The 15,000-nt window shown below is 46.7% G+C and overlaps 1 protein-coding gene across 1 annotated transcript in view; it reads right to left on the bottom strand.

Annotated features, from left to right (window-relative positions):
• The window catches only part of LOC311223728 (phospholipase D1-like), a gene marked incomplete at both ends in the record, with an annotated part of 40,449 nt that overhangs the window by 23,601 nt on the left and 1,848 nt on the right, over positions 1-15,000 (bottom strand). The window contains 4 exon segments of the mRNA XM_084308500.1: positions 5,252-5,362; positions 7,123-7,181; positions 7,184-7,203; positions 14,210-14,293. Of these exon segments, the coding sequence (XP_084164626.1) occupies positions 5,252-5,362; positions 7,123-7,181; positions 7,184-7,203; positions 14,210-14,293 (274 nt within the window).

Below are 15,000 nucleotides of genomic sequence, written 5' to 3'. Positions count from 1 at the left end.
CTGCATCCTACTGACCTCTAGCCCTGCATCCTACTGACCCCTAGCACTGCATCCTACTGACCCCTAGCACTGCATCCTACTGACCTCTAGCCCTGCATCCTACTGACCCCTAGCACTGCATCCTACTGACCTCTAGCCCTGCATCCTACTGACCCCTAGCCCTGCATCCTACTGACCCCTAGCCCTGCATCCTACTTGACTGGAGCGCTAGGTCTCCAGTTAGAAGCACTGCATGGAAAGGACTCTACCCTTCGACAACAAGTTATGGCTTTGCAGCTTGGTTTCTTCCCCTCAGCAGCTCGCCTGGTAAACGAGTCAGGTGTCCCCCTGCTCCCCCCCCCCCCCCCCTCTATGGCGAGCTGCTAGGGCTGGACTTCTGGACTTGAACTTTGTGTTGCACTGTATCCATGTCCCCAACCACCGCACTTTCACAGTCTTATTGTTGTCTCACTGTTCTGTCCTGTCTTGCACTTTACTTAAAATTATTTATTTACTGTTGTATTGTTCTTAATTGTGAAAAAAGTATGCACTGTAATGTCAAAACACGTTCCATTTTGTACCTGTATGAAATGGCCAATAAAGTAATCTGAATCTGAAGCAACGACCTACTGTCAGGTCACAGGTCCTTCCAGGAGATGTGATCTAGAGACACTATGTTACAGACACTACCCTACAGATAATGATCTATTCTAGACACTATGTTACAGATACTGATACAGACACGACCCCCCAGATAATGTTACAGACACTACCCTACAGATAATGATCTATTCTAGACACTATGTTACAGATAATGATACAGACACTACCCTACAGATAATGATACAGACACTACCCTCCAGATAATGATACAGACACTACCCTCCAGATAATGATACAGACACTACCCTCCAGATAATGATACAGACACTACCCTCCAGATAATGATACAGACACTACCCTCCAGATACTGATACAGACACTACCCTCCAGATACTGATACAGACACTACCCTCCAGATAATGATACAGACACTACCCTCCAGATAATGATACAGACACTACCCTCCAGATACTGATACAGACACTACCCTCCAGATAATGATACAGACACTACCCTCCAGATAATGATACAGACACTACCCTCCAGATAATGATACAGACACTACCCTCCAGATAATGATACACAGACACTACCCCCCAGATAATGATACAGACACTACCCTCCAGATACTGATACAGACACTACCCTCCAGATACTGATACAGACACTACCCTCCAGATAATGATACAGACACTACCCTCCAGATAATGATACAGACACTACCCTCCAGATAATGATACAGACACTACCCTCCAGATAATGATACACAGACACTACCCCCCAGATAATGATACAGACACTACCCTCCAGATACTGATACAGACACTACCCTCCAGTGGTAGGAGGAAGAGGTGGAAGCTAGCTCAGACATGTTCAATAACATAAACTAGTATGCTATACTTGTATTAAACGTTGCTCCATCTGGTTTGCTTCAGAGCAACGTTTTGCCCGGGTGTCTACACAGCGGCTACAGTGTCCCACAATGAGAGGTCAGTCCGACCCTGTCTGTCCAGCATAAAACATTAACTTTTACGACAGGCCAGGAACTTGGAATGTCTATGGAATGTCTATGGAATGCGCACACAGAAAGACATCAAAGGATAACTGCACTATTTTGGACCTTAGATCCTATTTGTGACCGGGCCCAGCGGTAAGAGACTTGTGTCTGGAAGTCAGATGGCAGATTTTTTTTACAGTTATAGTAGATTTGATTTTCTCAGTTTTTCTCTGCTCTGAGACTTGAGGTTTAACTAGATTCAAATAAGCATATCGTCTTCAAATATTTTCATTTGATTTCAATGTATGACACATCATTTGAAAGCTTATATTCTGTACTTTCATAATCTGTAAAAATCGGAAAAATGACATTTGCGGTCTGTCTACCATGTAGTCTGTCTACCATGTACCTGACAGAGACTGTCTACATGTACCTGACACACATACTGTAGAGACTGTCTACCATGTACCTGACACATAGAGAGACTGTCTACCATGTACCTGACACATAGAGACTGTCTACATGTACCTGACACACATACTGTAGAGACTGTCTACCATGTACCTGACACATAGAGAGACTGTCTACCATGTACCTGACACATAGAGAGACTGTCTACCATGTACCTGACACATAGAGAGACTGTCTACCATGTACCTGACACATAGAGACTGTCTACCATGTACCTGACACATAGTCTGTCTACCATGTACCTGACACATATAGAGACTGTCTACCATGTACCTGACACATAGAGACTGTCTACCATGTACCTGACACATAGTCTGTCTACCATGTACCTGACACATAGAGACTGTCTACCATGTACCTGACACATAGAGACTGTCTACCATGTACCTGACACATAGAGACTATCTACCATGTACCTGACACACAGAGACTGTCTACCATGTACCTGACACATATAGAGACTGTCTACCATGTACCTGACACACAGAGACTGTCTACCATGTACCTGACACACAGAGACTGTCTACCATGTACCTGACACACAGAGACTGTCTACCATGTACCTGACACATAGAGACTGTCTACCATGTACCTGACACATAGAGACTGTCTACCATGTACCTGACACATAGAGAGACTGTCTACCATGTACCTGACACATAGAGAGACTGTCTACCATGTACCTGACACATATAGAGACTGTCTACCATGTACCTGACACATAGAGTCTGTCTACAATGTACCTGACTGACACATAGAGACCATAATTTCCCTGCAATCGTAAATCCTTTGCAAAAACAACAACAACTGTGCTCTTCTGAGATGGGAAGCTCAGGGTGTATTCGTGCCGGTCTTGGTTTGCTCTCCTGTGAAATGCGTCGCAATCCGAATGTCGAAGCAATAATAGCTCGATTTGAAGCAGAACTATTTTGCCGACCGCACTACGCACACTGTAACCTTCCTCACTCTAGCTACTTGTAGAGCGGGGCTGTGAAGCACGTGAGAATGTTGGGATTGTGATTCATTTCACAGGAGAGCAAACTGAGACCAGTAAGAATACACCCGGGCTTCCAGTCTCAGAAAAGCACATTTATCGTTGCTTGGCAAAAGATTTACAATCGTCTGCCCGTTGTCAGCTATTGTAACCGGTGAGAGCCTGCAGGGAAACTCAATACTGGAGCGATCAGTGACATTATGGTCTCGGTAGTGAGTCAGATACAGAGAGACCATTGAGTGAATAGGGTCTAAGAGTCTAAAATAGCTAAGTTATCCTTTAATTACAGTCTTTAAACACCATAAAAAATTTTTTTTAATAAAAATAAAAATAATTATATATATATGTTGTGTGGCACAAGTCTCCCTCGGTTATTATGAAATTATTAAATTATGAAAGTACAGAATTTAAGCTTTCAAATGGTGTGTCATACACTGAAATCAGACAATATTCTAAGAAGATATGCTTATTTGTAATATGCTTATTTGTTTGAATGTATATGCCGGACCGTATTTTATTCTTTATTCTTATTCGTGACTTTTGTTTCTGACTACCTACTGTAAATGTTGACTGTGTTTACTGTGAGCGATCTGTAGTGCTGAATTTCCTTCGGGATAATTAAAGTATTTCTATTCTATTCTATTCTATTATTTGAATCTAGTTAAACCTCAAGTCTCAGAGCAGAGAAAAACGGAGAAAATCCTATTTAAAGTTTGGCTGCATTTTAAACACTGTGGCAGTCAGGTACTATGTGTCACAAACTGCCTTTTTTAAACAAAGGTTTTTACGATACTGTTAGCTGTTACAGTAAATATGTTCTTAAACATTCAAACTGTGATAATATGAAAAATAAATATATATATATATATTAGAGCTGGGCCGTTAACGGCGTTAACGCGATACTAGTATCGCGCGATAATATAATTGACGCAGTTAATCAAAACAATTTTTTAAATATTTTCTTTTTTCTTTTTTACATTTTTTTTTTTTTACCTTTATTTACCCAGGGTAGGTTCGCTGAGCACAGATGCTCTTTTTCAGGAACGCCCTGCTTCACATTCACACAGTTCCATTCACACCTGGGAGCTGCCCAGTACAACCACAGTTGACACCATTGGCCACTGAGCAACTCCACTGGAGCAGTTGATTTGCATTGGCAGGGTTTGACCCTGTCTGGCACCCAACGGGAAAAATATTATAGGCACTATAAGTAGACACCGCTACATAAAACAAGCTGGTCTGCCTGAGTGACTGGTGGAAGAAGGAGAAAGAGATTGGACTGATTGAGTCAAGCCATGTCACATAGTTCAAGTTTGAAATGCTTCTTTCTGTTTTGCTCCTGAGAGTGTGCTAGATACTGTACTGTACTAGTAATATTATTTATTTGTGTTAACTTCTGAATAAAACAACTTATTAAACACAAGTACATCTTATTGAACATTATTTTGATATTTCATTACCAATTATCATAGCAAAACAGCTTTTTCAAACAGTCTGTAATGCATTTTGGAAACGGGAGATGGGCTCATGGTGTAATGGGCCACCTGGCCTGAGAAACACAAGGAGGAAAGAAAAAGTAAGGACTTACTTCTGGTCATTATTTGGGTAGAACACACATATTTTGAATGCCTTCGGCAGATTTTCTTTTTTTTGAGCCATTTTAATCTAGATTAATCTAGATTAAATCCAGGATTGCAGATAGATTAATCTAGATTAAAAAAAATTATCTATGCCCACCTCTAATATATATATATATATATATATCTAATAAATTTTCTCGCAATCTGACTTCCAGACATGAGTCTCTTACCGCTGGGCCCGGTCGCCTGAATACTTTAGACAACAAATGTTTGTTTCCGCGTCTCTGATTGGCCAGGTCATTTCTGGTCATGTGACATGTACGCCCAATCGTGGGACCGCAAGTGTCTACACTGGTTAAGCTTAGGCGCTCTTTCGAAGTTGGTTAAGGTTAGAGTTTGTCTTAGAGCATGGCGATAGAACGCCAGGTAGTTTGCAGGCTATTAGACCCGGAAATAGGCGCAGAACTTGCTGTCCCACGATTGGCGCACATGTCACATGACCTGGCCAATCAGAGCGCAAAACTCGCACGCGGAAACAAACATTTGTTGTCGAAAATATTCACGCGGCCCGGTCACACACATATATATATATATATATCTCTACACTCAGATTTCATCTCCTAGTACCTTGATGTTGTGGTGGAGCTGCATGAGGGTCCTCTTGCTGTATCCTGAGTTGATGCCCAGTGCTAGTTCCACCTCCTTGTACAGCATCACGAAGACACGCACTCCCTGTTGCTACAGGCAGAGAGAAGGGATCAGTCCTGTGACAACCGTTAACTGTAAACCACCCAGTGAGTCATGAAACACTCAAGTTCAGCTCAAACGAAGAGTACTCGAGTAATCAGTTACTCACTCACGCCCATCCCTGATAGTAAGACATCAGAGGGACAACCGTGTTACAGCAGAGACAGACATACAGACAAGACATCAGAGAGACAACCGTGTTACAGCAGAGACAAACATACAGACAAGTCATCAGAGAGACAACCATGTTACAGCAGAGACAGACATACAGACAAGACATCAGAGGGACAACCGTGTTACAGCAGAGACAGACACACAGACAAGACATCAGAGGGACAACCGTGTTACAGCAGAGACAGACATACAGACAAGACATCAGAGAGACAACCGTGTTACAGCAGAGACAGACATACAGACAAGACATCAGAGAGACAACCGTGTTACAGCAGAGACAGACATACAGACAAGACATCAGAGAGACAACCGTGTTACAGCAGAGACAGACAGACAGACAAGACATCAGAGAGACAACCGTGTTACAGCAGAGACAGACATACAGACAAGACATCAGAGAGACAACCGTGTTACAGCAGAGACAGACATACAGACAAGACATCAGAGAGACAACCGTGTTACAGCAGAGAGAGACAAGACATCAGAGAGACAACCGTGTTACAGCAGAGACAGACATACAGACAAGACATCAGAGGGACAACCATGTTACAGCAGAGACAGACATACAGACAAGACATCAGAGGGACAACCGTGTTACAGCAGAGACAGACATACAGACAAGACATCAGAGAGACAATGTAATTAACCCCTTCCTTCCCTCCCAACCAACATTTTTCATTTGATGTGGCACAGTGCCTTCAAACCGCTCTCAAAGAGCACCTACGGAGGCTGCCATTCGAAACTGCCCCCGTAAATGTCTGAACCCTACCCCCTCCTACCCACCCACCCCCTCCTAATGTACAGTTCCCTCCCCCTGTATGTATATATTTACTGTTCGGATCTGTTTAACAGTACTGTATATTGGCATATATTGTACGTCACAAATGAAACAGTACTGTATATCTGTATGTCATGTATGTCATAAATGTCATTATGAATTGAAAATGGGGGACCCTGATGTAAACAAGACGGACGTCTTTCTCTGGTCTGCATCCCCTTAACAATTGTGTGTATTGAGCCGTACTGTATTGTACCCATTCTGCAATCTGTGAATAAAGTGTTCAATCAATCAATCAATCATCAATCAATCAATCAATCAATCAATTGCACAGCCCTTCTACATTGCACTGTCCTGTGTAGGTTGGACCACATGTCTCCCCTGCTTGTTAAGGAGGCTTATTGAATGTGGTACAAATCACTTTTTTTTTTTTAATCTTTTCAGTTTCCACTTGGGGGGTCTGAGGCGCCTAAACAACGCAACTACACTCTTGTGCTCTGGGCCACTGAGCTGCTATACACTGGAGTGGCTTATTTGTCAAGTGCCATGCTCAAGGGCACAACGGTAGTAGTAGTTGTAAAAATTGAGAGACTCACTTCTCTGCCAATAATTTTCGCCAAGAGCTGGTCTGGAGGGGGATTTGAACTAAAGACCTTCCGGTAATGATGATCACTCGTCAGGCTTTAGTGTGTGTGTGTGTGCGTGTGCATGTGCGTGTGTGTGTGTGGGGTGGGGGGTTGGTAGCCTTAAGACCTGAGGGTCATGTGTCCAGATATTTCAGCTTCTATTTACAACTTACTGCCTTGCGCTTCAGGACACAGTCCAGCCTCCATCTGTTCCCCTCCACCACAGGCCTCTCAGGAAGATCTCTGGACTGAGCCTGGAGAGAGAGAGAGAGAGAGAGAGAGAGAGAGAGAGAGAGAGAGAGAGAGAGAGAGAGAGAGAGAGAGAGAGAGAGAGAGAGAGAGAGAGAGAGAGAGAGAGAGAGAGAGAGAGAGAGAGAGAGAGAGAGAGAGACAGAGACAGAGACAGGGAGGGAGAGAGAGAGAGAGAGAGAGAGAGAGAGAGAGAGAGAGAGAGAGAGAGAGAGAGAGAGAGGAGAGAGAGAGAGAGAGAGAGAGAGAGAGAGGAGAGAGAGAGAGACAGAGAGAGAGAGAGAGAGAGAAGAAGAGAGAGAGAGAGAGACAGAGAGAGAGAGAGAGAGAGAGAGAGAGAGAGACAGAGAGAGAGAGAGAGAGAGAGAGAGAGAGACCATGTAAGAGAGGCAATAGTAGGAGAGAGAGAGAGAGAAAGAGAGAGAGAGAGGCAATAGACAGGGGAGAGAGAGCACATATCCCTCACATGAAACGCATAGTGTACTGTAAGGTTACTGTGCTGCTCTACTGTCACTCTGTCAGTTCTCCTGTCAGATTACTTGTTAAGTGATTACACGGACAGGCGCTGTTCCTCCTTAAAGCTAATGGACTCTGTCTAGTGTGTCTCGGCCTACAATACCACTGGCTCACATTGCAGCCACTGTCTAGTGTAGGGTTCCTCACCAGGAGTGGTACCCCCCTGGGGGCGTTCAGAGGGGATCAGAATTGTTTAAAGCACGGTGTTGAGATGCTCAAAGGGGGCGCTAGTTTATTTGATTTATTATCATTGATTTAATATCAGGTCAACAACTTGACTGGAACCAGGGGAGCATACATGCAGTGAACACAATCAGAATCCAGAATCACACTTCAGAAACAGGGAATGTGGCACCTTTTTATCAAAGAAGTTGAAGTTATTTTGATAAATTCTTTACCAGGGACAGTGCACAGTAATCAACATCTTCAGTTTCCACATCAATGTAAATGTGCCAGAATTAGCTAATTAGCTAGTTTCCATCTGTAGTCCCTGCCTGCATGTCTTCATGGTGTGGGAGGAAACCAGAGTACCTGGAGGAAACCCACGTGAACACAGGGAGAACATGCAAACTCCACACAGAAAGGCCCCCTGCTGGGGTTCGAACCCAGGACCTTCTTGCTGTGAGGCAGCAGTGCTAACCACTGTGCCACCATGCCGCCAAGAACACTTTTTGTCATGTTTAATTTAAACACACTTGGTAGTAAAAAGTATTATGAATGATTTATTGGGTGTCCATTGTTAGAAGCCTTCATTAGACCACAACACTGACAGACTTAACTGACCCACCAAACTGAATTTCATTAGATACCCATGATACTGAAAATAATCATAATTGAGATTGGGTCCCATTGGGTGTAGGCGGTTGAGGGGGGGGGGGGGGGGGGGGGGGGGGCGTATATGGAACGCAGATGTCAGATAGGGGGGCGTTATGGAACATATATGTCAGATGGGGGGGGGGGGGGGGGGGGGCGTTATGGAACATATAGATGTCAGATGGGGGGGTGTTGGCCCAAAAAAGGTTGAGAATCACTGGTCTAGTGTCTACAATACCATTGGCTCACATTACAGAGGCAGACACCCCATTGGTTAAGAGCAGAATCATTGGATCTTGGCCAAGTGAAAAATACCCCCAGTTTGGCTCCACGGGACCAGAAACTATTATGGCTAAAGTTACGCTGGTATGGACATCACAATACCCTCACAATACCATCACACCACCAGTGGAACCTTGCAAGGTGTCAAATTCCCAATCCAACCCAGATTGTGAATCAAAGCAGAGGACTTAGACTAAACAGCAATAGCCCACAGTGCAAAGTACAGTCACTTCTGAGATTATGGAAAAGGTTCCATTCCAAAATGCTATACATTACCCAATGTTAATAACCCACAATTAAAGTTAAAATGAATTGATCAGTTAAAATTAGATTAGATTAGATTCAAATGTATTGGCAGTCATTATACAGCACAAGTACAGTACAACAAAAAGAAGTTGGCATCTAAACAGAGTGCAAATGTAACAGTAAAGTGCAATATAAAATGTACAAGTGAGTATGTATAAATATTATAATAGTACTTACTTAGTATTACTGAGTAATAATGATAATCGGATGTATGTACAGTGTTACAGTATTTCAATAGTCCAATTGCCGTGGAAATGAAACTCACACATATGACCTGATATCCATATCACGTTATATATCATCACATCTATCTCTGAAACCATAAATTAAACTATAATTAATTAAATGACCAGTGGCACAGATACATGTACCAACTTCTCTATCGTGTTGCATCCCTCTGTCGGTCGGTATGGTAGTGAGGTTTGTCTGTCTGATTATTTGATATCCCAGCCATCATATTCAGGCTTCTCATAATCTGGATATTAGATTATTTTATATCCCAGCCATCATATTCAGGCTTCTCATAGTCTGGATATTAGATTATTTTATATCCCAGCCATCATATTCAGGCATCTCATAATCTGGATATTAGATTATTTTATATCCCAGCCATCATATTCAGGCTTCTCATAGTCTGGATATTAGATTATTTTATATCCCAGCCATCATATTCAGGCTTCTCATAGTCTGGATATTAGATTATTTTATATCCCAGACATCATATTCAGGCTTCTCATAATCTGGATATTAGATTATTTTATATCCCAGACATCATATTCAGGCATCTCATAATCTGGATATTAGATTATTTTATATCCCAGCCATCATATTCAGGCATCTCATAAACTGACACACAGAGGGGAAAGTCGCTGAACTGGTTTGGATGTTTGGCTACATTTGCATCTTTGTGGCCCAGACAGCGTTACAGTAGCCGACGGCTAAAATATAGAACATTTTGCCAACAGGTGTTGAGATCGTAGAACAATTTAAAACATGTAGGCGAGAGGTCGGTCGGTCGGTCTGTTCTTAAAACGGTGTGTTCAGACTCTGAGGAGAATGTAGGTGACTCTGAACTGAATGACACTATGCTACACAATACTGCTAATAGTCGTACACCTGTACGAACACGCTAGCATTTAACACCCACACACACACACACACACACACACACACACACACACACACACACACACACCCGAAACCACAGACATCAGACAGACAGTAAGACAGACACACAACACACACACACACACACACACCCACACACACACCCACACACACACCTGAAACCACAGACATCAGACAGACAGTAAGACAGACACACAACACGCACACGCACACGCACACGCACACGCACACACACACACACACCTGAAACCAGGCATCAGACAGACACACATCACACACACAACACGAACACGCACACACACACGCACACACACACACACACACACACACACACACACACACACACACACACACACATCAGACAGACAGACACATTATGTATGTGCACGCACACACACACTCGGGCTACGTGCTGATGGTCTTGTTGAGCAGCAGAGGAGCAACGAGACACCCGACAGGTAGCTGGTGGAGAGAGGAGAGGGGTGGGGGGAGGGGGAGGGGGAGGGGGAGGGAGAGGGGGAAGGGGAGGGGGAGGGCGGGCCTCCAAGTTGACATGAAGAAAGGAAGGAAGGCGGGACGAGAAATAGAAGGAGTAGGAGAAAAGGAAGAGGAGGTCTGGTGTAAATAGATACAGACAGAACTGAAGGAGCACATGTTTGTTTCTATTCTGGTTGTGAGGACAGAGGAGGCTGTAACTCAAGCCGGCGCTGTAGTGTTGATGCTGACCAGCCAGCCAGCCAGCCAGCCAGGAGGCAGGAGGCAGGAAGCAGGAAGCCAGCCAGCCAGCCAGGAGGCAGGAAGCAGGAAGCAGGAAGCCAGCCAGCAGGAAGCAGGAAGCCAGCCAGCCAGCCAGCCAGGAGGCAGGAAGCAGGAAGCAGGAAGCCAGCCAGCCAGCAGAAGCAGGAAGCCAGCCAGCCAGCCAGCCAGGAGGCAGGAAGCAGGAAGCAGGAAGCCAGCCAGCCAGCAGGAAGCAGGAAGCCAGCCAGCCAGCCAGCCAGGAGGCAGGAAGCAGGAAGCAGGAAGCCAGCCAGCCAGCAGGAAGCAGGAGCCAGCCAGCCAGCCAGCCAGGAGGCAGGAAGCAGGAAGCCAGCCAGCCAGCCAGCCAGGAGGCAGGAAGCAGGAAGCCAGCCAGCCAGCCAGCCAGGAGGCAGGAAGCAGGAAGCAGGAGCCAGCCAGGAGGCAGGAAGCAGGAAGCAGGAGGCAGGAAGCAGGAAGCCAGCCAGCCAGCCAGCCAGCCAGGAGGCAGGAAGCAGGAAGCCAGCCAGCCAGGAGGCAGGAAGCAGGAAGCAGGAAGCCAGCCAGCCAGGAGGCAGGAAGCAGGAAGCCAGCCAGCCAGGAGGCAGGAAGCAGGAAGCCAGCCAGGAGGCAGGAGGCAGGAAGCAGGAAGCCAGCCAGCCAGGAGGCAGGAAGCAGGAAGCAGGAAGCCAGCAGCCAGGAGGCAGGAAGCAGGAAGCCAGCCAGCCAGCCAGCCAGCCAGGAGGCAGGAAGCAGGAAGCCAGCCAGCCAGGAGGCAGGAAGCAGGAGGCAGGAAGCCAGCCAGGAGGCAGGAAGCAGGAAGCCAGCCAGCCAGGAGGCAGGAAGCAGGAAGCCAGCCAGCCAGGAGGCAGAAGCAGGAAGCCAGCCAGCCAGTAGGCAGGAAGCAGGAAGCAGGAAGCCAGCCAGCCAGGAGGCAGGAAGCAGGAAGCAGGAAGCCAGCCAGCCAGGAGGCAGGAAGCAGGAAGCCAGCCAGCCAGGAGGCAGGAAGCAGGAAGCCAGCCAGCCAGGAGGCAGGAAGCAGGAAGCCAGCCAGCCAGGAGGCAGGAAGCAGGAAGCAGCCAGGAAGCAGGAAGCAGGAAGCCAGCCAGCCAGGAGGCAGGAAGCAGGAAGCAGGAAGCCAGCCAGGAAGCAGGAAGCAGGAAGCCAGCCAGGAAGCAGGAAGCCAGCCAGCCAGCCAGGAGGCAGGAAGCAGGAAGCAGGAAGCCAGCCAGGAAGCAGGAAGCCAGCCAGCCAGCCAGGAGGCAGGAAGCAGGAAGCCAGCCAGGAAGCAGGAAGCCAGCCAGACAGCCAGGAGGCAGGAAGCAGGAAGCAGGAAGCAAGGAGGCAGGAAGGAGGAAGCAGGAAGCCAGGAAGCAGGAAGCCAGCCAGGAGGCAGGAAGCAGGAAGGAGGAAGCAGGAGGCAGGAAGCCAGGAAGCAGGAAGCCAGGAGGCAGGAAGCAGGAAGTAGGAGGCAGGAAGCAGGAAGCCAGGAGGCAGGAAGCAGGAAGTAGGAGGCAGGAAGCAGGAGGCAGGAAGCCAGGAAGCAGGAAGCAGGAGGCAGGAAGTAGGATGCAGGAAGCCAGGAAGCAGGAAGCAGGAAGCAGGAGGCAGGAAGCAGGAAGTAGGAAGCAGGAGGCAGGAGGCAGGAAGCAGGAGGCAGGAAGCAGGAGGCAGGAGGCAGGAAGCAGGAGGCAGGAAGCAGGAGGCAGGAAGCAGGAAGCAGGAGGCAGGAGGCAGGAAGCAGGAGGCAGGAAGCAGGAGGCAGGAAGTAGGAGGCAGGAAGCAGGAGGCAGGAAGCAGGAGGCAGGAAGCAGGAAGTAGGAGGCAGGAAGCAGGAGGCAGGAAGCCGGGAGGCAGGAAGCAGGAAGCAGGAAGCCAGGAGGCAGGAAGCAGGAAGTAGGAGGCAGGAAGCAGGAAGCAGGAGGCAGGAAGCAGGGAGGCAGGAAGCAGGAAGCCAGGAGGCAGGAAGCAGGAAGCAGGAGGCAGGAAGCAGGAAGTAGGAGGCAGGAAGCAGGAGGCAGGAAGCAGGAAGCCAGGAGGCAGGAAGCAGGAAGTCAGGAGGCAGGAGGCAGGAAGGAAGTCAGGAAGGAAGTCAGGAAGGAAGTTAGGAAGGAAGCCAGGAAGGAAGTCAGGAAGGAAGTCAGGCAGCCAGGAATTGTCTTGATCCGCCGTTACAGTGATTTGGAGCCTTCAGCTGCTCTGTAACACTGACTACAGGCGTAGCCAACACAACTTGCCTCTGCATGCAACAGTGAATAACTGGGGCACTAATTAACTAATTACCTCCGTGTTCAGCCGCACCACGAGGCACAAGGAGTGAGATGCTGTCGCCTTGTATGAGAGAGACATGGGTTCATGGATATTCCATTGCATCATCATCACGATTGTAATCAAATAACAGGTGATCCTGATTAAGCGAGGACAAATGCCAGTGAGCTGTGCTCGTGGTACCATAACGTTAGTGGCCACCGGGTTCACCCAAGCTGGAGGGATGCATCATGGAGATTTTCTTTTTGCATTTTGTCCACCACAGTTTAGAGGAGTCTGGTAATAATGGGCTGACTGAATTCACTGTCAATTTCACTGGGAGAGCGTATAGCGTGTACAGATGTTCACGTTATCTCCCCACAGATCGCCTCCCCGCTGAACAGGCACTCGACCGACCAGTAGGAGTTGCACAAACCAGGATGAATGACACTGCGAACGCTGACAATTGTGTTCGTTGGAACGTCTGAATGTCGGAGGCACCGCTACCGGAAAACTGAACCCGGGTCGCTGTGGTGGTAGACAAGGGCTTTTACCTCTACACTACCCAGACTACATGAATCATCTTTCCTACGTGTTCCTACATGTTTATTTGTTTCTAGGTCAGTAGTACATTTCACCAGTCTGTTTTGTCAGCAGCACGGCTGTCAACCAACGTTAACCCGCCTTTCTGTCCGTTTGTTAATAAAGAAAAAAGAAGAAATTAAGAAAAATCTGTTTCAGGTTCAACGCTTCACCTGCTCCCTGCCTGTTCACCACACAACCTCACCTAACCCTCACCTAACCTTAACCTAACCTTAGCCCCTTGTCCTTGTGGTGTCTGGCCAATGTCCCCATAAGTATACAAAAGAATCTTGTTTTCTTTCCTTGTCACAAGGACAGGAAAACAAAGACACAAGGACACACACACACACACACACACACACACACACACACACACACACACACATTCGCACACACACTCACCACCAGTCAGTGATGAAGATTTCCTCTCTGGCCTCCTCCAAAGCATCAGCCACGTCCTCCATGTAGTTTTTCCCGTTCACATACCTAATGTACAAACACACAGAGTACAGGTACAGTGGTTAATATTCACATACCTAGTGTACAAACACACAGAGTACAGGTACAGTGGTTAATATTCACATACCTAGTGTACAAACACACAGAGTACAGGTACAGTGGTTAATATTCACATACCTAGTGTACAACACACAGAGTACAGGTACAGTGGTTAATATTCACATACCTAGTGTACAAACACACAGAGTACAGGTACAGTGGTTAATATTCACATACCTAATGTACAAACACACAGAGTACAGGTACAGTGGTTAATATTCACATACCTAGTGTACAAACACACAGAGTACAGGTACAGTGGTTAATATTCACATACCTAGTGTACAAACACACAAGAGTACAGAGAAAATGGTTATTGGTTAATATTCACATATCTAGTGTACAAACACACAAAGTACAGAGACAGTGGTTAACACATTCCTGCCCGGCCACGGACATGTCCGTGTTTCGAATCCAACGGTAGAGGGCCAACCACGGACATGTCCGTGGCAAGGTTGTTTTGGCTTTTATTCCATTTTAATAACCTACTCAATGTCACCAAGCGGCACTGCAGATTTACCCCACTCTTGGAATTCTGAAAAGTGCATTACCGGCCAGATCCTCGTAGGGGCGCTGTCTCGATAATGCAGTGTTTCCCTGTGGCAGAACGGTGCTTTCTCTTTTTTTTACTTTGA

The sequence above is a fragment of the Notolepis coatsorum genome, assembly GCF_963971535.1.
Source record: "Notolepis coatsorum genome assembly, chromosome: 2".
In the NCBI taxonomy this organism is placed as follows: domain Eukaryota; kingdom Metazoa; phylum Chordata; class Actinopteri; order Aulopiformes; family Paralepididae; genus Notolepis; species Notolepis coatsorum.
The sequence above is the reverse complement of the archived record's forward strand: the minus strand, read 5'-3'. Positions and strand labels throughout refer to the sequence as shown.